At 43.5% G+C, this 24,333-nt stretch overlaps 2 protein-coding genes across 2 annotated transcripts in view; one reads left to right on the top strand and one right to left on the bottom strand.

Annotated features, from left to right (window-relative positions):
- The window catches only part of BRCA1 (BRCA1 DNA repair associated), a 74,168-nt gene extending 61,531 nt beyond the window's left edge, over window positions 1-12,637 (top strand). The window contains exon 16 of the mRNA XM_063300476.1: window positions 12,329-12,637. Coding sequence (XP_063156546.1) covers window positions 12,329-12,397 — 69 coding nt within the window. The 3' untranslated portion in view covers window positions 12,398-12,637. The remainder of the gene's footprint in view (window positions 1-12,328) is intronic.
- Window positions 12,638-12,829: 192 nt separating this feature from the next.
- RND2 (Rho family GTPase 2) overlaps window positions 12,830-24,333 on the bottom strand; it is a 31,771-nt gene continuing 20,267 nt past the window's right edge. Inside the window, exons 3-5 of the mRNA XM_063300477.1 lie at window positions 17,495-17,604; window positions 15,368-15,502; window positions 12,830-13,573 (exon numbers count right to left, since the gene is read on the bottom strand). Of these exons, the coding sequence (XP_063156547.1) occupies window positions 13,325-13,573; window positions 15,368-15,502; window positions 17,495-17,604 (494 nt within the window). The 3' untranslated portion in view covers window positions 12,830-13,324. The remainder of the gene's footprint in view (window positions 13,574-15,367; window positions 15,503-17,494; window positions 17,605-24,333) is intronic.

Raw genomic sequence — 24,333 nt, 5'->3', positions numbered from 1 at the left:
CCCTGGTCAGCTTGATGGAGAATCTATGTGGGAGAATGATCCTCTTAATTCTCTTGGAGATCTCAATAGTGCTTGGTCCCATTAATGATGGTCTCTTGAAAGATTTGTATTCTTGTAATGTAATGCTAGGGAATTTGCATGGGAGATGCAATGTGATGTGCTGCAGGACTCTGTTTGCCCACCCCCACCCCCCAATACTACTTAGTCTCATATAAAACCACAGAATGAGGCCATCCATGACTATGGTTGTTAGGTATTCACAATAACCATCCTTTTGCTCTGTTTCTCCCCATATTCTGGTGATGCATTAACCTGCTCTCTAGTGAATAAGGCTTGCTTTGTGGGTGTAATATTTAAACATTTTTGTTTAATGTAAATTAAACAGTCCGCTCGGAGTCCCTCTTTTGGGGGAGATGGGCGGTAATTGAATCTGAATAATAAATAAATGAACAAATAAAAACATACATTATTCCTAGATGCAAACCCCTCAGAAAGCTTTTCTGGGCCAAGGTCAGAATGACATTTCCACTTAAATAAATAAATAAAAAACACAGACACTTTTATCCCATGTTCAAAGATTTTCTGTCAATAGCAGAAAATGCAGAGAAAGTCTCTCTCATACCATCTCACCTCTGTCAAGAATGATACAAAAGCTATCATAAGGCCATATCCTTGGCCAGTTGGAATTATCTACAGTTTATTTTTTTATTTCTCACAGTCCTGGAGACTGTGTTAGCCCAGTAGTGGGGATCCAGCTTGAGCATTTTAAAGTCTGCCTTTTTTGCACCTGAAAGGGGATCAATGCGTATTTTGTGCCTCCTCCTTTCAGTATTTATGTGTAAGCCATCCTGCCCTGCAGTCACTGGAATAGGGAAGAAGGGTACCAGTGCAGTCATCTTACCCAGGAAGCCTCTAGTCCAGATTAAATTCTGTAGCCCAGGCCCCTTGAAGCATATTGTGCTCCAAAATGATGAGGCAAAATGTTCTGTGGGATGCTGGGGAGACCCAAGCAGATCACAGTGAAATCACCAGGTGCCTATAAGCAGGTGCTGCTTGGGTCTTCCTGTGCTCTCAGCCACAGCTGCTCATGAACTTGGCACACTAAATAAATGTGCTGGTGTGCCCCCTCCCTGGGAGAACCTTTGGCTTGCAGCAGAGAGGGCTGGGAAACAGCGCAATGCAGGCAGCCGTTGTAGGCAAGGCCCGCTTGGCTGTGCTTGTTCCACATTACGTCACCGTTTGCTCAGCAACAGAAGTCTGCTCAATGCTGGGGTGGGAGGGGCTGCATGCATGTGAGCTTAGTCCCAACAACTGCAGAAGGGCTGGGCTGAGCTTGACTGAATCACATCCACTCAAAAAGTTGCAGCAGTTAAATCCTCTAACTCCTGTTCTGGGAGAGGTGGTGAGTCAGTCTTTCTGTAACCTCACCATTTTTTTTAATCTGTGGCACAGCCACAATGATGCTTTGGGGGTAGGTCTGTTGGCTTTATCTATCATGCCCCCATTCAAAGCACAGAAATACAGGGCAGTGCGAGAGGTGCGTTTTTGTATCTCTGAAGGAGAAGAGTGATAGCTTCTATCCAGTCCCTTACAACTTTGCCAGCACAAAGCAAAAGGAAATGTTCACTTTCTTATGGTTAGCTTGTATGTGTGGAAGGGAGGCTTAGAAGCAGCTAAGGTTGGTCAAAGTGCCTCTAAATCTGGTAGGTGAACAGCTGCTTTATATTCAAATCAATGGCCTGATGGTCTGATCCATCCTGTTCAGGACAGAGAGGACCTCTTTGTAACTTTTTTGCCATTCATGCAAACTCAGAAATCTATAAATTTGGTATGGAAATCTTGGGAAGATAGATATAGCCCTTGCAGGACTCCAATGTCTTTTCTTCCTTCCCACCCCGCTACCCTCACTGCCCATCCCCACCCAAGCTCTTCTTGGGTTCTGTGTTGCCTGCAGAGGGAGACCCAGTCTCTGAGTTTGCACTTTGTTACAACTGCAGGGTCTGATCTGGACTGAGACTCCAGCACAAAATTGGGGTGTGTGGAGTGGGAAGAGGTTTAAACCTGGCCATTCCTGCTGCCGACTAAGGTAGACTTCCACTGGGAAACAACCCTCCTTTAGATCAGGGATTAGCAACCGGAGCTTCCAGAGTCGCATGAATCTTCCTTATCCTCTTATCTGCCATTTTTAAATGATCATTTCAAAATAAAACAAAACTGAGCATATATAAATGCTCTTAATTTCGGTCCCTATCTTCAGCTACTGCTGAGAGGCGACCCTGACTAAAATCCAGCTCAGCTGCTGCTCCCTGCTACTGGTTATGTTTGTACAGCCCACTGATGACAAACTGGCCAGTCACATTTTATTTTATAACCCAGCCCAGTGATCAGTTTATTATTCAGGGTGTTGTGCAGATTAAACACAAATGGTTTAATTTAATCATAGCTCCATTGATCATAGGTGTGTGTATTATGCAGACACTGCAGGGACCCATCAAACCTGTGAGATGGTTTGCCTCTTCCCAAATCCTGTCCCCAACTGCAAACTTGTTGTTTATGCTCAGGACAAAATGGAAGGCAGTTGCTCCCCACAGTATCTAGCAGAGAAGGGCAGTAAGAAATTTAATTTGCCCCCAAGCCCACTGGGAAGTTCCTCAGACACCTTTGTGGTTGGCCGTCTGGTCACACATGCACTGAAGGTTTCCACTTTGGTGCATGTGAAGTATAACAAGAGTGATCAAATATATGCAGCATCACTTTCCATTAACCAGATAACCTGCAAGCAGGATCAGAACTTAAGTCTTTAGAAAATGACTTCCAAGCTGCCATTAAGCTTGCCTGCATTTGTTCATTTGCAGATTACCTGTACAGCAGCCTGCAATTGTTACACTAAATTTTAAAAATAATCTGCAGTATTTTCATACAGTAAGATTTGAATGCATTTTTATGTGTGGTAATTTAGCATCTGAGTGTTCATTTGTGTTTGTATATGCATAAGTGGGGAAATGAGAACATTTTGTGCTGTCAAGACATTGTTTGCAGCAACTTTTTCCTTTTACTCTCAGCCAACATCCATTGCCCTGACTCATACCTATGTTTTGCTCTGGGGGCTTAAGCCCTGAAACCCTGACAGGGATAAATGATCCCCATTGCTACCATTTTGGCAGGGAGGCCAAAGGAGGGTGAGGTTCATTTCAGCCCATCTGACATGGTGATATGATTTCTGAATTTGTCAGATAAAAGTGTCTTGAGACTGAAAAAGCCTACAAATAAGAGAAAGGTAGACAGCATATCCTTACAAGGAAATGGTTCAGGTTGTTTTTTCATTAATCTGCTCAGGAGGATTGTGCACTTGACACAAAAACTGGCAATCTATATTTCTAGTCTTAGGTGGTCATGCAAAGTCCTAACTTCACTCATTCTTTTTTCTAAACTATGTTAATAAAGAAAAATTGAACCACAACTTTGGCCTCAGATCATCCAGGAAACAGAATGTAGAGATCAAAATGAGAAATAGAAGAAGCTAGTCTGGAGGATATATTACATAAAATAACAAGCTATGCAAAATTACACCAGGCTTCCACAGTGAATACCTTTACATAAGTAAAAGCTAGGCTGCTCAGCTCAAAACAAGCCAAGAGAAATGCTATTGAAGGATTGACTGGGCAGGTTCCAGAGGCAGTTTATAAAATATACAGATGGTTTCTACAGCTGTCAGGTTCAGCTGTTACCCCTCCCCTTCCCCTGTTTTGAAATTATGCCAGCAAGAATGCCTGGTTACCTTGCTCAGTATCTTTGCTTCTCGGAAGCAAAGTGTGCCTGGCACTTGATCCAGGAAGTTTTTCATCCTAATACTAAATCCTGTAGTGTAAAAGTGTGAATTATCAACCAGGAATATGTACAGTATAGTCTCAAGTTTTAGGTGTCGATAATCCTTCCATTGTGCATAGAGATTTCCCTCATGGAACTTAAATCATGTTGTTGGAAGCTCATATGGATACGCTATTCAAGTTGGGAGTCACGTGTCCTTACATTTTAACAGGATGGGAAGCACAAACATATTCTTCCCCACCACAATACAGCCTCCAAGTCTCTGTATCAAACCTGTGGGATGGTTTGCCTCTTCCCAAATCCTGTCCCCAACTGCAAACTTGTTGTTTATGTGCAGGACAAAATAGAAGGCAGTTGCTCCCCTCAGTATCTAGCAGAGAAGGGCAGTAAGAAAGACGGGTTGGATCAGTTTCCTTTCCCAAGCTTTGCCTACTGGCATCATTTGGCCTAGCACGGATGGGGATAGATTATCTGGGGCTTAAATCAAATTCTTTACGTTCCTGAAACTATTTTTGGTTATTCCAGCCAGATGTACTGCTCAGCAAGAAGTAGTAGTCTGATTCACAGTTGTGTGTCTTCCCCAGGATTAAATGATATTTTATACTGACCTGGCTTTTATTCCCAAAGTGAATACAAGCTTTCATAAGAAAGCACCCATCGTTCTCTTCAAACTTGGGACATCTGCAAAGAGATGTTGATAGAAGCTTGACCTATATTTTATTTAGATAGGACAGCTTCAGTTAAGATTCAGGAAGTTTGAAGCCTCGATTCCTAGCATGGTAGTAATTGTAAGGGGAGGGAGATACAATTTCACAATAGCAGAATACGTATTTCTGTAAGGTACCTGGTTTGGGCATTACTGAAACACTCACATTCTGGGGTGCTTTCAGAGAGTACATTCATTGAACAAATGTTTGATTCAGCAACATTCTCTTCCCAACATTCACTGACTCTTATCAAAGTGATGTGTTCTTATCACTTGTAAAGAGAATTTACATTTCCTAATTTTGTCTGATTAGAGGCCAACCTTCAAGTGTTATTTTTATCCAACCCAAATGTTCTAGCCCCAGGGAGAAGCATGAGATCTTTCCTTGTATTATCTTATTGATTTATGGTCATATGCCAAAGAAATATGTGTTTTTTGTGTCTCCAAAACGTCCTTGCGCCCAGTTTTGTGTATTCCAGAAGACTTGGATTTATATTCATCGGACCTATAGCTTGTCAAACATATAGGCAAGGATTTATGGGCTGACCTGTCTAGTTAATTGTAGTTTTAACCTTTTCAGAAGTCATATTTATTAGTAGGGTTAAGGTTAAGGGTTTCCATTTGGTCTTCGGTCTGATCTGGGACAGCATGAGAAATCTCTGTTCAGCATCTTTATGAATGTCTTGAACTTTCTAGAATAAGCTTGTTGGCTGAGGATTCTGGGAGTTAACACTTCAACTCCATCCAGAGGGTGCCGGGTTGGGGAAGACTTATTCAATACTTTCTGAGAGGCCCAGCAATATCAAAATACAGGGATTTTTTCCTTTCCTGGTGATATCTTTAATTTTTCCAAGGCTGGTTTAAATTAACTAGTTAAAATCTCAGACTGCACATTTCACAGGCAATATTTTTTAGAGATAAGCAATCTCTGCCATAACTGTAAATTGTGCTTCATATAAACCTTTTGAAGTGTTTGCATTATTGGAACTGTGTTCCTGTAAAACCTAGAAAGGAAATTACTACCACAAAAAAAAAACCAATGAAAAAAGAATGAGAGCCAATGTTAAAGTGTAGGACTGTCACTAGGGAGATTCTAGCCCACCCTAAGCTTTGGAACTTCACTGGGAGACTTTGGGCTGGTCAGTTTCAGCCCAACCTACTTCACAGGGTCATTGTTATGGGGAAAAATGGGAGGAAGAAATGCTCAAGCTCCTGAGCAAAAGGCGGGATAGAAATCAAATAAATACAGACAAACAGTATCCTAAGACAGCTCTATCTGCATTTTGAGAGGGTTCCATTTTTCTGTTTGTAGCACTTAGTGGACAGGCTGCCATGTACCTATCATAGGTATCAAGGACATTCTTGTCTCATAACGAAGGAGCCAATTACTCAGCCCTTCAGGACCTTCCAGCTTCCAAGCTGCAAACTTAACCCTCAAGCACTTCTCTATTGTATGCTGTAGAACTGAACTAAACCACATCATTTCCTTCTTACAACTCACAACAATGACTAGCAACAACAGGCTGATGAACGGTCTGGAATGTATCAGGTGGCAACCAAGGAGAAGTAACTTTCAACTCTGATACTTTGTGCTATGCAAGGCTTTCTATTCCTTGAACAGGTTCAACCCAGGAGCTTCTGATGTCACTTGAAGGAACTACCCTTCCACAGCAGACATGAAAGGGCAGGGCTGTAGAGTAGCAGATACATTTTCACAAGAATGTTAAGCTCTTCTTCTTTTCTTTAGAACACAAGTTTATTGGCTTCCGAAGTGGAAGCAGGTTTTTCTGGCTCAGAGCTTTTCACTCTTTTCTCCATATTAAAAATGGAGAAATGGAGTCCTGAGCTATAGCACCAACAGTTCTAACAAAATCTCCCATAATATCCTTATCAACAAGATGTTAAAAAGGAGAGCTAAGCCCAATGCTCAGTCTGTTTGTTAATGGCTGTTAATGTCATCCTAGAAGGATGTTTTGAGGCTCGTGGAGCTGTCCTAAGCCCTGTGGGGTTTAGTTGGCTATAAAATTTATGTCCTGTCTGTTCAGAGAATTCAAGGTGCTACATATGAGGGTCTCTCTTAATTTTATCCCCACATCAATCCTGTGAGGTAGGTTGTTCTGATAAAGATTAGTTGGCTTGAAGTTACACACTGAGTTCTGTGGTGATGTTGAGATTTAAACCTAAGTCCCTGTGATCCAGGTACAATATCTTTAAAACTTAGTAACACTGACATTTATAAATTACTTATATGGGAAAGTAAAGTGCACCTTATTGTCTGGGGAGTGGGGAACTAATTCCATAGAAGCAGTGGAAATATTCAAAATATTCTCAACAGGCTGAAATATTGAGGCAACCCCTCAACATGATGGTAATCAAGAGATAAATGCAAAGTCTTAGGTTCAAACTGAAAGATTAAAAGCCTATGTAATGGGCGATGCCAGCTTTGGAAATGGTACATCTATGAAGAGTGTAGGGGTTGATCACATACTTGAATATGAGTTGTACTAAAAAAAGATAATTTAATCTTAAGGCATTGCCAGATGAGGTGTTTGGGCTGCCCTGGGATTGGCTGTGCCCCCCTTCATCAGATGAGTCAATTTACTTCCTGCTCAGCTGCAGCACAAGAGGAATTGCTCTGAAGCTCGTTCTTAACTGGAAACACTAGAGCGTTGTGAAGTTTGTGAGTAGGCCATTTCCCCACTGAGGGGTTCTTGCCTTACCCCAGCCTCCCAACTCCTGAGCTTCAGTACTTTAGCAGGTCCTGAAAGGGGAATGCTGGCTTGACAGCTTCCTCATCAGTAGTCCAGGCAAGTAACTCTGTAGTGAAACTGACAAGTTCTCAGTTTCCTTCTTCTCCAGTAGGCCAGCTGCTCAGAAAGCTCCAGGCTACCTTGGTTTTTAATATTTCTCTCTTGTGTGGAGTAGGGATTTTTATGTTGCCACACTTGCAGCAACTTGGGATGTGATTTTTCACTCCTTGCTAGTATTTCTGAACAGGAAATTGTGAAGATGTTTGCAGATCATTATCAAATGGTTTTGAGGGAGTGGAAAGTGCCCTTAGAAGGTGTTTGACAGGATGCATTCCCCAGGGCAGAAGGCCCCACACAAGGACAGGCTGCACAAAGGCGGGTGCTGACCTCCAGAACTGCACCTCCTCTGCATGTTGAAGGGGAAACCTATACAGCTTCACGTATGCATGAATGTGAAAATAATTTTGATTGAGCATCCTGAAAAGACCCATTTCCAGCTCATTCCAAATCCTTTTATTCAATGGGGGAATGGAAGATAGATTGGGAGCAAAGCTGCACATCTTTTCCCTTATACTGACATTCCTAAATAAGGCTACAGTTCCCCACTAGCCTGCATTGGTTAAGTCAGGCTACATCTATGCCTAGTTCAAGGCATTAGATTTTAAAGCAGATGCTGACAAACTGGAATGTTCTGAAACGACTTGGGATGGTGAGGGATCTGGAAGCTTACAGTATATGAGAAATGCCTGAAAGAGATAGCATGCCTACTTATTCTTTTGTTTTATTAGATTTATATTGTTCCTTTTTTATAAGAGCCCAAGGTAGCATACACACTGCTGCCTTCTCCTTGTTTTCCCCATAACAACCACCCTGTGAGGTAGGTTGGGCTGAGAAGGAGCAACTGGCCCAAGGTCACCCATTGAGCTTCCAAGGCTGAGGGTGGGCTAGAACCTGGGCCACCCTGTTCCTAGCCCTGCACCTGAACCACTACGCACTGGTTAAGGGGAAACGAGGTAATCAACCATTGGAAGGGCTGCTGCCACAAAGAAGGAGACAATTTCTGGAATGTAGGACTAGAAACAAGTGGTAGGAACTGTAGGAAGTAGATTTCAGTTAAATGATAGAAGAAACCTCATGAAGGCAAAAGCCGTTTGGCAGTGCAGTAGACAGCCTACCACCTCCTGAGCATTTCTTCCCTATTGCCACTAAGGCCAGAAAACCATCTGGCAAGGATGTAGTAGCATCCCAAACAGAGGGCGGCTTTCTGATGTGAAGTGTCAAATACTTAAGGGTAACCTCTGGAGACTGTCGTGTACCACCCACAATCCTGAGAAGGATCAAAGATGTCCAGTCTCACAGGCTGCACATGCCCTGCCTGAAGAAGCCTTTGTAAACGCAGAGGCAAGGTGATTTGGGGTAAATGAGATCAAAAAGAACCTCCAATACATTTTTTCCTACCAGGGGTCTATTAGTAGTTAATTTTCAGATTTATGAAGTTGTATTGCATCCAGGAGGATACCATTAATGACTGATGAAGACATTGTAAAATTTGCAGTATTATGTTAAGAATGGGGTTAATAAATAACGATGGCTGTCATCACCACAGGGAAAAAATCACAGCAGCTTACTCTTATCTCACAACTGGCCTGTTATACAGCTCAGGCAGCTGCCATTGACACAGGGTCCTAAATGCAACCCCAACTCAAGATCTGGCAGGTGAAAGGAAGAGAGGTCCCTATTTCCACACCCCCCCATCCATCACTCAGTCCTGCAGACACTCGTCCATACGCAGAGGCATCTGTTACTGTTTAGGACTGGCATGAGCCATCTGTGGGCCTTGTCCTTCCCTTCAGTGCTTTGTAAGCAATTAGTTCAGTCTTCCAGCAAGAGCAGGATGGTTTCTTTTCCACCAGGCTACAGGTCAGGAAGGGAGGCTGCCAACCTTTGCCTTTGGCTTCACCGTACCCACCATTGCCTCCTTCGGAAAATGAAGTCTGTGGCAGAAAAGAAAAAAAAGGTTCCTAAACTCTAATGTTAGCCGATGCTGTTGAAAATCTGCTCTCCCAAAATGGTGGGAATCTTGCTTTTCTTAGGAAACAAGGAGGGAGCAAATAACGGAGAAGCAAACATGGTCGGGCGAACTTGTAATCCCTTCAGAGTGGACACTATGTTACAGTTACAGTCAGAGGAGGAAAACAATCCTGTGAAGAACTGACCTTTAATAAGACTTTTTCGGGGGGTTAGGGAAGGCAGTCTGTATATTAAAAGGGTAAATTACAATGACTGGATAGCTAAACTCAACAGAATTATTCTACCTGTTCCTTCCTCACATACTACAACACTTGGTAACTGATTTTATCCTATTAAATTAGGATTAAAACTGGCATTGCTGCTACATGAGGGGAAATCTCACCCCTCCTTCCTTCCCATCACAGTAGTTAGGTCCCTTATGTGAATGTTGCAGTTTCTTCCCTCAAAAGCCTTTTCTTCACTGAGTGAGAAGTGTTTCCATGTCAGAGGACATCACGCCCAGACTCTACTCATCCGGGCAGTTAAAGACCTTGCTGGGGGGGCAGATTTTTGCCCATTTGTACTGTGGTTCACCGTGACCTGAGATAACCTATGTCAAAATCCCAAACCACACAGAGCCTTAAAAAAGAGGAATGCCAGAACACCAGCTGCTGCTCAGCTTTGGCATATAAGGCCAGGACAATGGAGCTGCTGTATTCAAGCCCAGCATATAAACAATTGGGTCTTTTTTTTTTTTTTGGCAGACAGGAAGCACAGACAGCCCCTGTTAACCCTGCATGTGAATCATTCCCCTAGCCAGAGGAACAGTGGCAGCAAGCCTGCCATTCCAGATGGAGGAAGTCATCCATAGCAGTTCATAGCACAAGGAAGATGCAAGAATTCTGATTATTTTTATTATTTTTATTTTTAGAGCCTTCAGTCCAGATGTGTGGGGCAGCCTTTCATTTCATGGGAGATCAGGAGAAAGGTTCAAAAGCCCTTCTTTTTTTAATCATGTTCTAGGCAATACAAGAGACTAGGTGCAAATGATGATCTACAGCAGTATTTTTCAAACTTGTATGCTGTATGGATTTCAACTCCCAGAATTCCCCATGCTGGATGGGGAATTCTGGGAGTTGAAGTCAACACACCTTAATGTTGCCAAGTTTGCCATGTTTGAAAAACACTGATCTACAGGAAACACCTCACCTGATTGGGTTACGATTGTAATTCCGAATTCACAGCCTCTATTCTATCCCATTCCATTCCATTCATGGAAATTCTGGTGGTCATGGCCCCAACATATCTGGAAACCAGTCCATAGGCAGTTTGTTTGCAGCAGCACTCATACAAAATGTATGTCCCATTTGTCCACCTTAAGAACCTGTATCACTAAAGCTTTATGGTCCTTCACTTGCTCAAAAGAAGTCCAGTGTTTTATAATATTTGATGGGAGGGCCCTTTTTTCGGCTAATGGGACTATTAAAATTTTGAGAGCATGTTATTGGTGCTTTTGCAAAATGGCTACCATGGTTGGCATGGCTAGTTGCAAAATACCAAATATTAGAAGGTAAACTGGCAGTCTTGCTTGCTGCCACCTCCTACAGTTCTAGTGGATGCTATCTACTACTCCAATTTACATCTCCAAAAAGACCGAAGTTGCAGCCATCTATCCAATGGCATCTGCACGTGGGGCAGAATGACTAAAGCAGAACTGATGAAAGCAGCAAATTCCTGCGGACACCCATGAATCCATTTTGTCTTTTTTTGTTTTTGTTGTTGTTGTTGGCGTGCTTGGTTTTATTTTTTTAGTTGTATGGGACCCCGCTGTTATGAGGGCTGTGGATTAAAATTTTAAATTATTATTTTGTTAGCATAGATATTATATTTGGGTTTTTCCCTTTGGATGTTTTTAATTGTATTTTATTTTATTGTAAGCTGCCATGAGTTAGAATGATCTGGTGGCATCTAAATTTAATAGATAATACACCATCATTATTTTATCTTTTAAGAATGTCTTTGGGACCCAAAAGCATTCTTGGTAATAAAGATGATGCTAGCTGCTACCATTTTGCTCCATGCCATTTATTTTTAATTCAAGAATCTTTTAAAAATTAGATTCAAGGGGAACCAAGAGTTCACAGAGCATCCAGAAAGGTATCTGCAGGCATACTAGGATCACCCTGGGACCCTAGGCGGCATTAAAGTATTGAAGTAATTATGGAAGCCTGCAGCTTGAATTTTCCCCACTCCCATGGAATCAAAAGCAGTCTAAAAATTGCTGCTCCAGGTGCATCAGGCCCTCAGATGCACATGCTTTACCAGAGTCCTTAGGACCAGCTAGAGAATAACAAAGATAGCTGTAGTACAGAAAGCTATCAGTCTCTGACTGAGCAAGAGGACAATTAGTCTAGAGAGTGGTCATCCTCACCCCCAACTCTGCCTCTGTAGATACATTAGGATACAGGATCAAGCTCCCTATAATAAATCTCTCTAATTGCATGACAATTTATTTCATGCAACGTTTATTAAATTTCTATCCTGCCTTATAGTAAAGGAGCTCAAGGTGGCATACATGGCTGTTCCGTTTTCCCCCACAACTACAACCTTATGGGGTGTGTTGAGCTCCCTCCATTTCTTTCCTTCTGGGATGACAATCAGCAGCTCTTATTTTGTTCACTGGTTTGGCCCAACTGATCAGCCAGGCTCCTTAATGAAGACTAGCATACTTTATTTTGTTCTCTCTCTCAGACACCACCTGCCACACCCAAACCCATTTCCCCAAGGAACTCCTATGGCTCCACTCCCAAACCTCCTAATACTTGTGTTTTGTTTCTTGATGTTCCAAAGCAACATAAGGAGACTTCCACTGCCAACAACTTGAGGTAAAGTTATCCCTGTGCAGTTACAACCCCTTCCCCAAAGAAATGCAGTCCAAATCAAAAGGTGGAACAGCAATGCATTCCCAATATTTGATTTACAATGTTAGAGGCAATATACTATCTGTCAACTATCCTTTTCTTCTCCTTTTCAGGGTGAAAAAGAGCAAAAAGCATTTCTTCAGCTCTACCCTTCTGTACTATCTCTGCATGAAAGGAGATGAAGAAACAGAAATGGGGATCAGGAAGAACTGGTCCTTGCTTATGATGCAGACATGGTCATGGCTGGCTACTTGGTCTCCCATGCTTTCAGGAGACAAAAAAAGACTTGTAGGTGTCATATGAGACAAGTGAAGAAAACAGCAGCTATTATTGAAAAAAAAGCTCCAGTGGGCACAACTTTTGAGCTTTCCAGCTTTCACCCTTGGTAGAGATAATAAAAACCATCACTTTCCAAAAGAGAATCAAGCCACTTTCATGGCAATCATCTCTGATGGTGGTCTCTCTTCCACAGCATCCCCCAAGTACTGGAATGACCTGGTCAATTACTTCAGAGCGTCTAGTGCCCTGGGAGCTACTCAGTTGCCCAAAACTATCAGCCCCCCCTTCCCAACTGATCCATTTTTTCATCTCAAATGACCACCGTTTCTTCTGACCCTTCTGTAACTCTTTTATTCCATGACTGTCCTCGAGCATGAGCACAAACATACACGTGCACATATGCTGTAGGCATGGTCTGACTGCCACACACCACAGCTGCAAAAATGCCAGACACTTGGGTTGCCTGGACACCTACACATTTGAAACTAGCTCCAAAATAATAACTCTTAAGAGGGTTTGAAGTATTGTTGCCTCCAGTGCTGCTCACAGGGATGTGTTCCTTTCTTTGGAGGATGTCTGCTACCTGAGCATTTTTGTGTCTTGTGCAACACTGGGCCATCTAGGTGCTTTCACATAATGCTGAGCATTTGCAGGTTCAGGCAGATCCCTCCCTGCCCAACTCAGCAGCTTCTAGAGAGGCCTTAGTTTGCTCTGACCTACATCCTGGGGAATGTGGCCCTCGGTGCAGAGACCTTACATCCCCAGTTACTACACAAAGCGATATGGACAGGCAGTGCTATACTTCAGCCCCTCTGCAGTTGTGTCTACTCTCACATCACCGAGCAGCTCTTGGCCCGGTCTTTGCGGATCTCAGAGTCAGTCAACAAGTCTGTCCGTCCAGGCATCTGCGTGACCTGCTTCAGCCCTCGCTTTGAGTTGCTGCGCTTGAGGTGCTTGTGAATTCGATTGACTGAGGCCAGTGTGGTCACATGGAAAACGTCCCGCACGCTGTTCTCCGACACCTTGGAAGAGCATTCTACATACGCCACAGCACCCAACTGCCGGGCCAGCATGCTGCCCTGGATGGGGAAAGCGTATTGTTGCATTATGCTAGAATTTACCAACAGCTTTTTGCTATCTTCCCCCCAGTCTGGTAATTGCTTATTACATTGCAATCACCTCCCATCTCCTCCCCCACATTCTGACAAGCACCTATCACCTCCCCAGACACTGTTACTCCATGTGTTTCTTTTACATCGCAGCTATTAGTTAATTTTAGTACTTTTCCTAGAAGGAGGGGCTACAAGAGAGTCTTCTTAAAAATGGAGCAAGAGGCAGTGTGTCTAAAAGAGGGAGGGGTGTGAAAAACACTAGCATCTGTGGATGCCAAGGTGGGAAAGAAGGTAAAAACAAGCTAGCACAGCTTTCCCTGGTGGAAAGGTTGGGAACGCAACTGGGATGCGGAGCAGAAGATTCCGCTGGTGGAATTAGCAGCAAAGGAGCCTCCAGCCCAAGAACTTCATCTGTTTGAGCTCATATCAGGGTGGTGGGTGGTAGTAGTGGTCCTCTTTCCCCTCTGCATTGGTTACAGGGCTTTGCTCATCTAGGTTTAACTTCTGCACACATAGGACAAGGGAGATTGGAGTACAGTTTTAAAAGGCATCAAGAGAAACTCAGGGAACATACCAGCTCAGGCAAATAAGAAATTCATGTAAAATTAAAGCTGTCTCAGCTGGGAGGGGTGCTTTCTCTTAGCAGTTCTGAGCCTGCACACTCTCATTTGCTTCAGTCACAGAATGGTTCAGTCCTTTAGGTTACCCTGCAGTTATTTTCTGCTGAGAAGCACTTCTGCACGTATGTATAAAAGGCAGAGGGAGAGAATAGACAGAACATACACATGCATGGCCATCTGCGGGGAGGCCCAAGGAGAGCATGATGTCATGCAAACGTCACAACTAATGTCAGGTGGCCCGTGTCAGATGTCATGATGCTAATACATAATTGTGGCATTTGCATAACGATGTAATCACCCATGTTGACATTAGCATGGTTTGTTCCAGATGCTGTTGCACTGCACACATGTATGTAAATCAGTAAGATAGAATAGGACACATTCTTTTTCTCTACATATACCTGTGGCTGATGCATCTTGGCCACTGCAATCAATTCTAGCAAAATAAGCATGTGAGAGGATCAGGTGCAGCACCTCGGGTCCCTTCGAAAGACAGTGCTGGGGCCCAACCCTGCATGTTTCCATGCTGAGGGACTTCCCCTCATTCTAAGGCTTATTTACTATGGCTTAATATATTTAATAGTGCTTCTAGAAGAAGAGACCCTCAAGACAGTTTACTAAAAAGAAAAGAAAAAACAAAGCAAAAGTGGGGACACACAATTAAAATGGAAGCATTAAAATACCCCTGCAGTAAAAATCAAAAGCCAAAATAAAATGGCAAGTTAGAACTGTAAAATGTAAAATATGGACTAAAACCCAGCATCAATTAAAATCAGATAATCATCCATGTCTTGAAGGCAAGGTTAGGCTGCCCAAATTATTATTACTGTTTAGCTAGGGGAAAATTACATTAATGCTGAGCAATACATCCTCTCATGGAAAGGTGTTCCATAAGGACAGAGTCACCACCAGAAAATGATCTTGTTTCTTGGGCCAGTCTGATCAACCACATCAGAAGACTTCCATGGCTACTGCCACAACTGGCCCAGGTTAAGCCCCAAAGTTGCTGCCATGTGTGGGCGGGTGGGGGATGTGTGTCAGTTCTCTGCAACTGTGAGAACCCCACTTCCTTCCCCCCATGGCAGCAAGTTGAAGCTTAACCCAGGCTAATCCAGGCTTTGATTAAAGGCAAAATAAACACCTGCTCATGTGTAACAGGGATAAGGCGCTGTTTGGAGAGTTCCCGTAAAGTGTTCAAGTCTGTGCGCATGTCCAGTTTGCAGCCCACCAAAACCACTTTGGCACCAGGGCAGAATTCTTGTGTCTCTCCCTGCCACTGTAAAAGAAAGAATATAAAGGAGAATTAAATTAAAAATGGGTTAATATAATTGGGCCAGACCATTGACTCAATTATCCCACCCCATGACCATATCACACTTTTTTTTTAATCCCACACCCATTTTTCAAAAAACTGAGACCCTAATGATTAGAAACCTGAGCCTAAAGATACAAGGCGCAACAAAATGCAACTGATAAATGGCAACAACTTCTATGATGCCAGATTCTGTATATTTGGTATACGAAACCAGCATTCCAGACACAGGGAACACAAAAGTTGCCAATATGTGCAAAAGGGAGGACTATACTTTCCAAAATCAGATTACAAGGTCTGAGGTAAAGACACGTTCCCTTTTCCTTGTTTTAAGAGGAAAATGTATATAGCAATATTAGTTTATGGAGTTAAATAAATTGATGATGGTTGGTTTCTCACTGATGATAGCTCAATTTCCATATATTCTGAGAAACGTTAATTTCTTATTTTTACTACATGTAATGCACAACACAACCATCACTTAAGAAGAGAACTTCTGGTACTGATCAACATAACTCAGTACCCTAAGAATCTCTGCTTCAGCTTTATCTTCATGCCTTTAAGGCAACAAACACTTCAGTGTGTAGAAAACTTCCAGAATCGAAGTCAGAGTCAAGCAGAATTCAGCTGATCCAGGTGGCAACTTCAAAGGTTTACCCTTGACTTACAGAAACAGGAAAAAAGCATGAAAATAAGCCAATACAGACAAAGCTTATTAGCTATATTATTTCTACAGATTTCAGAATTCACTTTCTTGGTCTCAAATCTATGTCACTTTAGAAATTCCAGTCAGCCCTAGCTCAACAGAAATCAAGTTTATATAAAACTGTTTACTCAAAATTCCAAATAACTTATTGTCTCCTCTGGCCTTACAAGCTGTATGAAGCCAGAATTCTGTGAAAATTGAAAGCTGCTTCCTATTTTGCATTCAGTAGGCAACAGTTACGGGAATTGTACATCCCAATTTGCATCTCAGGCTGCGGGAGATCTCCCATCTTGTTTCAGTATATATATATAAAAAAAGCTAAACTCTGCTTTTGGCATCCCAGAGCCAGAAGATCTCTCCTATCCAAAATGTGCATTGGGGAAACAGGAGCTTATTCAGTGGAGAAATCCACAGAGACTCCCATCTGTTTCAAGCACTGCATCAAAACCCCACCATTTCTATAAAAACCTCTGGGAGGGCTGCAGCACAGACAAACAAGGTAGGCACCAAAGATGATGAAAAAAATCATTTGCTGAAATAAACTGAGAAAGCATACAGATTTTAAAACACACTTTAGATTTCTAGAAATCTATGCCAGTTGCTGAATGTATTCTAGCTATATATTTACAGGTGAGGGTTCCAGGCCCAAAGGCATCACTTCCAGGCAAGCTCACAATCCAGCATCATATTATTTTTCTTTCCCTTTTTAAACGAAGTAAGTACTTCTAAAGTTAAGTAACAGGATTGTGGCAGATGGGGAAAAAAATAGGCGGCTAAATCTCCTGTCTTGCTAAGCATGTTGGGGTCTTTGACAATCCTGGCACTGAATATCCCACAAGCAAATAGGCAAAGGACAAGAGCAAGAATCAGACCTGTGATCCCTGCCATGCAGCAGACATGAGCACATTAATGCTCTGTAGGCAGTGGCCTGTTTCATCCTGGGATCCGCATCTTCTGAAGAATCACACTTGCTACAAATGGTCAAGCACGTACCAAAAAAGCATATGGATTGTGAGTTGCCTTTAAAAAGCCTAAGCACTGCCAAAAACACAAATTCTGTAAGGACGCTCTACCAGAAACCAAAGCCTTCAGCAATACGATTGTGATCTTGAAGCAGAGTTCCCATCTGCTCTGCAAGGCAATAGGAAGACCTATTTTCCAATCCATTTTCCAAAAGTGAAAGAAGCCCTCCTTAGCTTTACCATCACATCATCCCATTCCACTTCAGTGGCACCTTTCAGCAAGCTCACCTTTTTAAGGACACTGTCCAGAGTTTCAGGACGGCTAATGTCAAAACAGATGAGAACAGCATCTGAATCTGGATAGGCAAGGGGGCGGACATTGTCATAGTATGTTGAGCCTGCATGAGAAAGACACAAATTTTAACTTAATTATATGCCTCAACGTGGCCTTTGTATATTGTACAGAGGACAGGGTGGTAGGTTTTTTCAGCCTGCGCATCACATTCCCATCTTAAAAATTCCATGAGTCACATGCAAGGGCAGGATTAGAAGTATCACACCCTCCCTCTCACCATCCCTGTTCACACTCATTCATATTCTGGTCCCCCTTGCCTTCCTTCCTCCCCACCCCCTTCTCTCCCCTTGTTTCCAATTTTCATTTTATTTTACCTTCAGCTTTGCCTGTTTCTCTCTTCTTCCAGGCTGCTCCCTCAGTCAGGTTTAAAAAAAACTACAAATCACCTTCATGGGCATCACGGAGTCCCAGGCATCAACACAGGAGTTTGCAGTTGAGAATTCCATATTCAGGAATATGAACGCTTGGCAATCTTAGCACCACTGTATATGAGTTTGTGCGTGTGCACTTTCAAGTCAGTTTTTGACTCCTGAGAACTGCCTGGACCAGTTTGCCTGCGCTTGCAGTTTTCTTGGCAAGGTTTTTCAGAAGTGGTTTGCCATTGCCCCCTTCCTAGGGCTGAGAGAGAGTGACTGGCCCAGGGCCACCCAGCTGGCTTTGTGCCTAAGGCTGGACTAGAACTCATGGTCTCCCAGTTTCTAGCCTGGTGCCTTAACCACCACACCACACTGGCTCCAGCAGCACTTAGCAGCACCAGCCCTTTAAAATATTAGCAGTCTAGTTGGTAGCACATGATTGCCAGAGCACCCCAGAAATAAGGCAAAAGTCAGATTTTTACATACCCACCAGAATGAAAGGTAGCCCTTTTCACTTCCTGCCTACATTCTTAAGGAGCATATGAAGGAACCAAAGGAAACTACACAGATTGGCTTTTCTTGTCATTGAGAACCACCAGGCTTACGGCTGGGAATGAAGCTGGGGAAGCCTCTCAAATCCTAATTTTTGCAAGACTATTTTGTACTTCTGCTTAGCTTCTCATTTCCCTTTCTACAATCAACTTACTAGGGGCTTAGATAAGAGCAATTTTGTCTCTGTAAAATGGGAACAGTCAGTTTGATGGGGTTGTGAGGGTAATGATAGCAAACATTCTTAAATGCTCTGCAAATACCAAGTACCATGTAAGTAATTTATACTGTCTATAGACTGGATGACAGGCAAAAAGCAGCCTGTCTGTTCAGAACAGAGGGCAGATAGCCCAAAGCGGATTCACCACTTTCTCTTCAGCATACAGCAGAGTGCTAACACATACGGCAGGGGCCATAAATTAACTGACTGCAATTATGTATTCCACTGAGATGGGACCCAGCAACAATATGCAGTGTACATTCCTCTCAGATGCAGCCTGGAGCATTAAGTGCTTTGACCTGTAAACATTTTTAATTGAGGTAAATAAAAAATGCCTCAGAAAACAGCAATGGAGTCATGATCCGGCACTGTTGCAGCTCTCATCTGGGCCAAATGAACAGAGTTGTGATTCCAGAAGGGACGAAGGGAAAGATACTTGCATGCAAGTGAAGGCAGGCTGGCAGGCAACCTCTTGTGGAGCAGACCGGATGCCCCCTCCCTTGGCATGAAGTGCCTTCTTCCATTCAGCTCCTTAGCTTCCCATGTCGAGTCTCCTGGCCCCTCCACTATGAACAGTGATCAGCCCTTCCTTCTAAAGAAAGAAATCTGAGGCCTAAGCTTGCTAAACAAATATACACTCTGCTGTACAGTACAGTCTCAGCTACACAGGGACCAACTGAGTTTCGCTCAGGGTGGTGAAGAAATGTCTGTGTCATATTCTCAATCGCCTTACCGTGCATTATATTGCAGAACTGAGCCTGGGACTAAACACAAGGTTTTTTTTTTTTTAATGGTTTACATCCTGCTTTCCAATCAGAAGGTTGACTCAAGGGTTAAATAAGATTTACAAAACAACACCAGAACATCAACAAAAATACCGTTTGTAATGCCTGATATTACTGAATATTCTGGGGTTACAATCATATTTCACTTTTCTCCATCCCACCCCCCTCTGCATCCCTGACTGCCGTTAGCACCAAGAGAATATAGGTCAGTCGTACTGGATATTACAAGTTGGACAGAGGGAGATCCCAAGTCATCTCCTGTTTGGGGGAACAGTCACGAGTTGCTCATAGTAGAGCTAGTTTTGCTCTCATCACAGAATCTGTCATGAACGTTAAGCCAAGGATTTCAACTGCCCGCTTCCATTTACTCCCTGACTCAATCCAATCTTTTATTGTTTCGGAGCTGGCTATTGTTTCTGTTTCATGTTTTCGCTATAGATTAAGATATCATTGAGATACACGAGCACCCCTTTGTATAGGAAATCATGGAGAACTTCATTTATTAATTGCATGAAGCATCCCGGAACCACCCCCCCACCAATCCGAACGGCATCACGAGGTACTCAAAAGCGCCTAAGGGGCAATTGAAAGCAGTTTTCCATTCATCCCCCTCTCTTATGCGCACCCAAAAGTAGGCTTCCCGTAAATCCAGCTTGGTGAAAATCTTCCCTTTTGACAAGTGCACCATGTCTTTCATCAGTGGGGGAGGGTATTTATGACAGGTACTAATAGCATTGAGACCCCTATAGTCCATACATAGCTGCAAAGATCCATCTTTCTTGGTGCGGAAGAACACAGGGGCGCCTAGAGGAGAATTGAGTCGGATGAAACCTCACTTCAAATGTTTGTCAACGAACTCTCATGAGGCTGCTCTCTCTTTAAGAGTCATAGAATAAATCTTTGGTTTGGGAAGGTTCCAATTCAATAGCACAGTCTGATTTTCAATGGGGTGGAAGCTGATCAGATTTGGCTTCTCCAAATACCGCCCCTAGGTCTCTATACTGTAGTGGGATCTGGGGTTCCCCTGGGGCTAGGTTGGGCTCCGGGACTTCTGCCACACCAGCCATTGTTTCTAAGTCCGGGGACGGCTTAGGTTCCAGCCAACCTCCGTACGCCTCATCTGTGAACTGCAACTGCCCTGTGGCCCAGTCCATCTTGGGATTTCTTTGCTTCAGCTGCACTAACCCCAGTATTATAGACTGATGTGCTATAGGGGTCACAGGGAATCTCAAAGACTCTTTATGAGTCCCAATCCTCATCTCCACCGTTTCAGTGTAGAACTACACAGGACCCCCCTGCATGTCCGACCCATCAAGCTGAGTAAAAGTTACAAGGTTTTTCAGCCTGCCAACCCTCAGTCTTAGTCCCATTACTACTGCAGGGTGCATTAAACATCGAGTACAGCCAGAGTCTAAAAGTCCCACTAGGTCTGCACCCCTGCCAGTTCAAAAGGATTTGATTTTAGTCCCCACAAATACGCTTGGGCATGGTCCACTCACCATTAAATTGGGGCGCCCATTGCGTTGAGTTATCGCTGCCTGTCCCTGGGCGCCATTCAGGACAGGCAATTCCAGTTTCCCTGCATCTGGAATTCTTCATCTGCCGAGTTTTCTTCAACCCCGGGTAATTCTGTCAGCATGAGCTCAGCACCAAGGGAGCTGCCACCAGGTACTTTTTTAGCTGATAACTTGGGCTTTTTGCTGGAAGGTTTCCATTGCAGGGCTGCGTTGGATAAGGGACACCCAGCAACGTGATGACCTTCTTTGCCGCATCTGAAACAAGTTCCAATTTGGGCACACCGTTCCATTTCTCTTTCCCATGCTCGGCATGTCTCTTTTCGCTTGGCGCTTGCTGTAGCAGTGGAGGTGTGCTTCTCAATTGCATTGCTGCAGCTTGATTTGTGTTCGGGTTTCTTCCACTTCACCAGCCAGGCAAATCCATCCTCACAGTGTGTTTGGCTTGTTGCGTGCCAAACACCACTCCAAAATTTCAGATTTCAAGCCAGCTCTAAAATACTCAATTTTCAGCAACTCTGGCCAGTCATTTTGCTCACTAACTTCTTGAACTCAGATGCATATTCTGATAGCGATCGGTTCCCTTGTCGGAGAGTTCTGGCTTGAATTGCAATTAGAGGGTCCTCAAATTGATTTCGCAGTGCAAACATAAATTCATCGAAGTCCTCCAGCTCAGGAGCTTCTGCTTCAAATAGGTCCACCACCCAGTCAGCTTCTTTCTCTTCTAAATGGGCTGTCATGTACCTGATCTTAGCCTCATCATTTGGGAAATCTCTTCCCCATTCATCCATGAATCCACGAACCTGGTTCATGAACCAAGCCAGCTCCCTTGGGTTGCCCCCGAACTTCACTTTTAAATCCCATATTCCTAAGCCTCCACCACCAGCTCACTGTCCCAGCTCTGGTAAGTAACATGTGGGCTGGGGTCCAAGCAAGGTGGTGCTCTGGCGATCAGAGAAATATTCTTCCTGCGGGCTCCTTGAGATGCCCCATCTGGTAGTCCCCCTTGCGATATGCCTCATCTGTCGACTCACCTCGACTGCATTTTGCAATCTAGACATGCGATCCCTGATCGCTGACACCTCACGCTCCACTCTTCTGATTCTCTCACTGGATTTGGCCAGAGATCCTCTGCCTATGGTTACATGTTGGCTGGGCTCTGGGTCTGCACTATGCCTGATTTCACACGACCATTTGTCTCTCGAATCTTGCATCAAGGGGTTTGGACAATACTCCACTTCCGAGAATTGGGTTTTGGGTCACGCTCCCAAACTCCTCAGCTCTGCCATGGGATGACTGAAGTCCTCCCTAGGCTCAGGTCTCTCTAGGAGGTCTCTTCTCATCGGTTGTTTCTTGCCTCGGATGTTGTGGGGCCCCTCAGTGGGCAATCCTCTTGCCTTGGATGTCAGCTCATCTACCAGTAAATCCATCAGGGTGGTGTTGCTCACCCTCGGTTTTTGTAAGCCCTCGTTTCCGTTGGAGTACCTCTGGGAAAGTCTCCTTCCTCCTAAAGGGACACCTCCAGCATTACTCTCTCCGGCTGTCTTCTCCATCTCTGGAGTAATCAGTGGGTGCTCTGTCATATGTGACTGGGAAAGTCTCACTCCTGCTGAGGAGACACCTCCAGCCACCGAGATGAGTTCTTCGTCTTACCACTCATCCAGTACAGTTAGTTTCCCAAGATTGGTCAACGACCCTGTATTTGCAGAAGGTACTGCTTCCTCAGGTAGACAGTGTCCTCAGGGCAGGTTGCCATTTTTTCGTGATTCAGAGCTTTCTGTGATGGTCCCAGTACCAGGATCTTAACTTAAGGAATTCTCCAGAAGGTTCATTAGAAGCTTAAAGAATCCATTTATTAAAATCCGATTACACACAGGACAGTTGCAAAGCTGTGAATAACGTTTTGGCGCCAAAGCATTCAAATTCCTCCTCTCTGACATCATCCCTCCTCCCTGTCTGACAAACAACCTCTTTCTCACTCCTGATCTCCCCCTTCCAGTCCAGGTGTCTTATCAGCTCATCCTTGGCTCTAACAGTTTGTGAAGGAATGTTATGAAGTAGTCTCTCTGTGTGCGAAGTTGCAAATCTGCAACGCTGACACGGGTTTGTCCTCCCTCAGCTAATACGTATAGCAGTGCTTTATGGCAGGTGTGCAAAGGAAGCCCAACACTCTGAGCTCATTCCTCAGGCAGAAGAGCTGGATGCCACCAGCCCTCTTGGTCTTTCACAGCAACAAGCTATGCCAAAGCCTGAAGCAGCCATAGTGCCAGAAAATCCAAAACACATCCTGCATCCCACCATGCAAGCTCTGATGAGCAAGGAATGAGAAGAGAGAGTAAGGGTTGAAAAGACATTGTCTAAGTTTAATGCTGATTGGAAACCCCTTATTGACTTTTTGCGTGAAACAGAAAAAAATGAAATTATGATGGTTTTGATGATTAGAAAAAAAATAGATTATGGAAAAAATGTAAGCAATGCTGTAACCATAGAGTAAGAGGTTAATTTACATTTATACTTATAACTGTTGTAAAAGAAAATTGGAAGTAATTATAATTTCTTTTTCTTTCTTTTCTGCACTTTTAGCTTTGTTCTTTTCTTATTTCCTTCCTTTTTCTTCTCTCTTCATTCTAAATATTAGTTCTTGTTAGTTTTTATCTTTCTTTTTAAAATTTTACTGAAGTTATAAAAAAAAGAGTAAAAAAAGCCATTTGTTCAGACTCACCTGCTACTTGGCAGTATTAGGCCCACAGAGATAAATCCTGATCTCAGGAGGTCACTGGCGAGAGAGATGGGATCACCACAGAAGTGCCTCCCAAGAAACAGCCAGGCCTATGGTTTGATTTTTAATCCCTAAATTCTGGAAATGTGTGGATGGGGAAAGGATACAAGATTCTGTAACAGGGACAAGTAGCTGATGCAAACTTGTTGAGAACAGGTCCAATAATCACAGCTAGATACTTAGTATAAAAACAGCTACCAAAAGACAGTCCCAATTGCTTCTTGCAGAATACAGCAAGACAAATAGGACCAGCAAAGCAATACCTGTTTCATGGCCTCTTTTGTCTCCCTTATCCCTGTGGAATGTTACAAACAAGTTGGGATCCAAAAGCCTGCGGGCTGGTCCTGCAGCCTCTTTGTGGAAGGGTGAGCTTAAGACACCCTTTGCAAGATGCAGAAAATGTTGGTGTGAAAACCTGACCGTTGGACTCGGAAAGTACTGTGTCCCCTGCCTCCAACAGTCTTCCACAGGGTAACTTAACCCAGAACAGCCACACATACTTTCTTCCTACAGCAGTTTCAAAATTGACTTCAACTGAAATTTTAAACAAAAGAATATGGAAAATGAAG

Source organism: Candoia aspera, chromosome 4 (genome assembly GCF_035149785.1).
Source record: "Candoia aspera isolate rCanAsp1 chromosome 4, rCanAsp1.hap2, whole genome shotgun sequence".
Classification (NCBI taxonomy): domain Eukaryota; kingdom Metazoa; phylum Chordata; class Lepidosauria; order Squamata; family Boidae; genus Candoia; species Candoia aspera.
The sequence above is the reverse complement of the archived record's forward strand: the minus strand, read 5'-3'. Positions and strand labels throughout refer to the sequence as shown.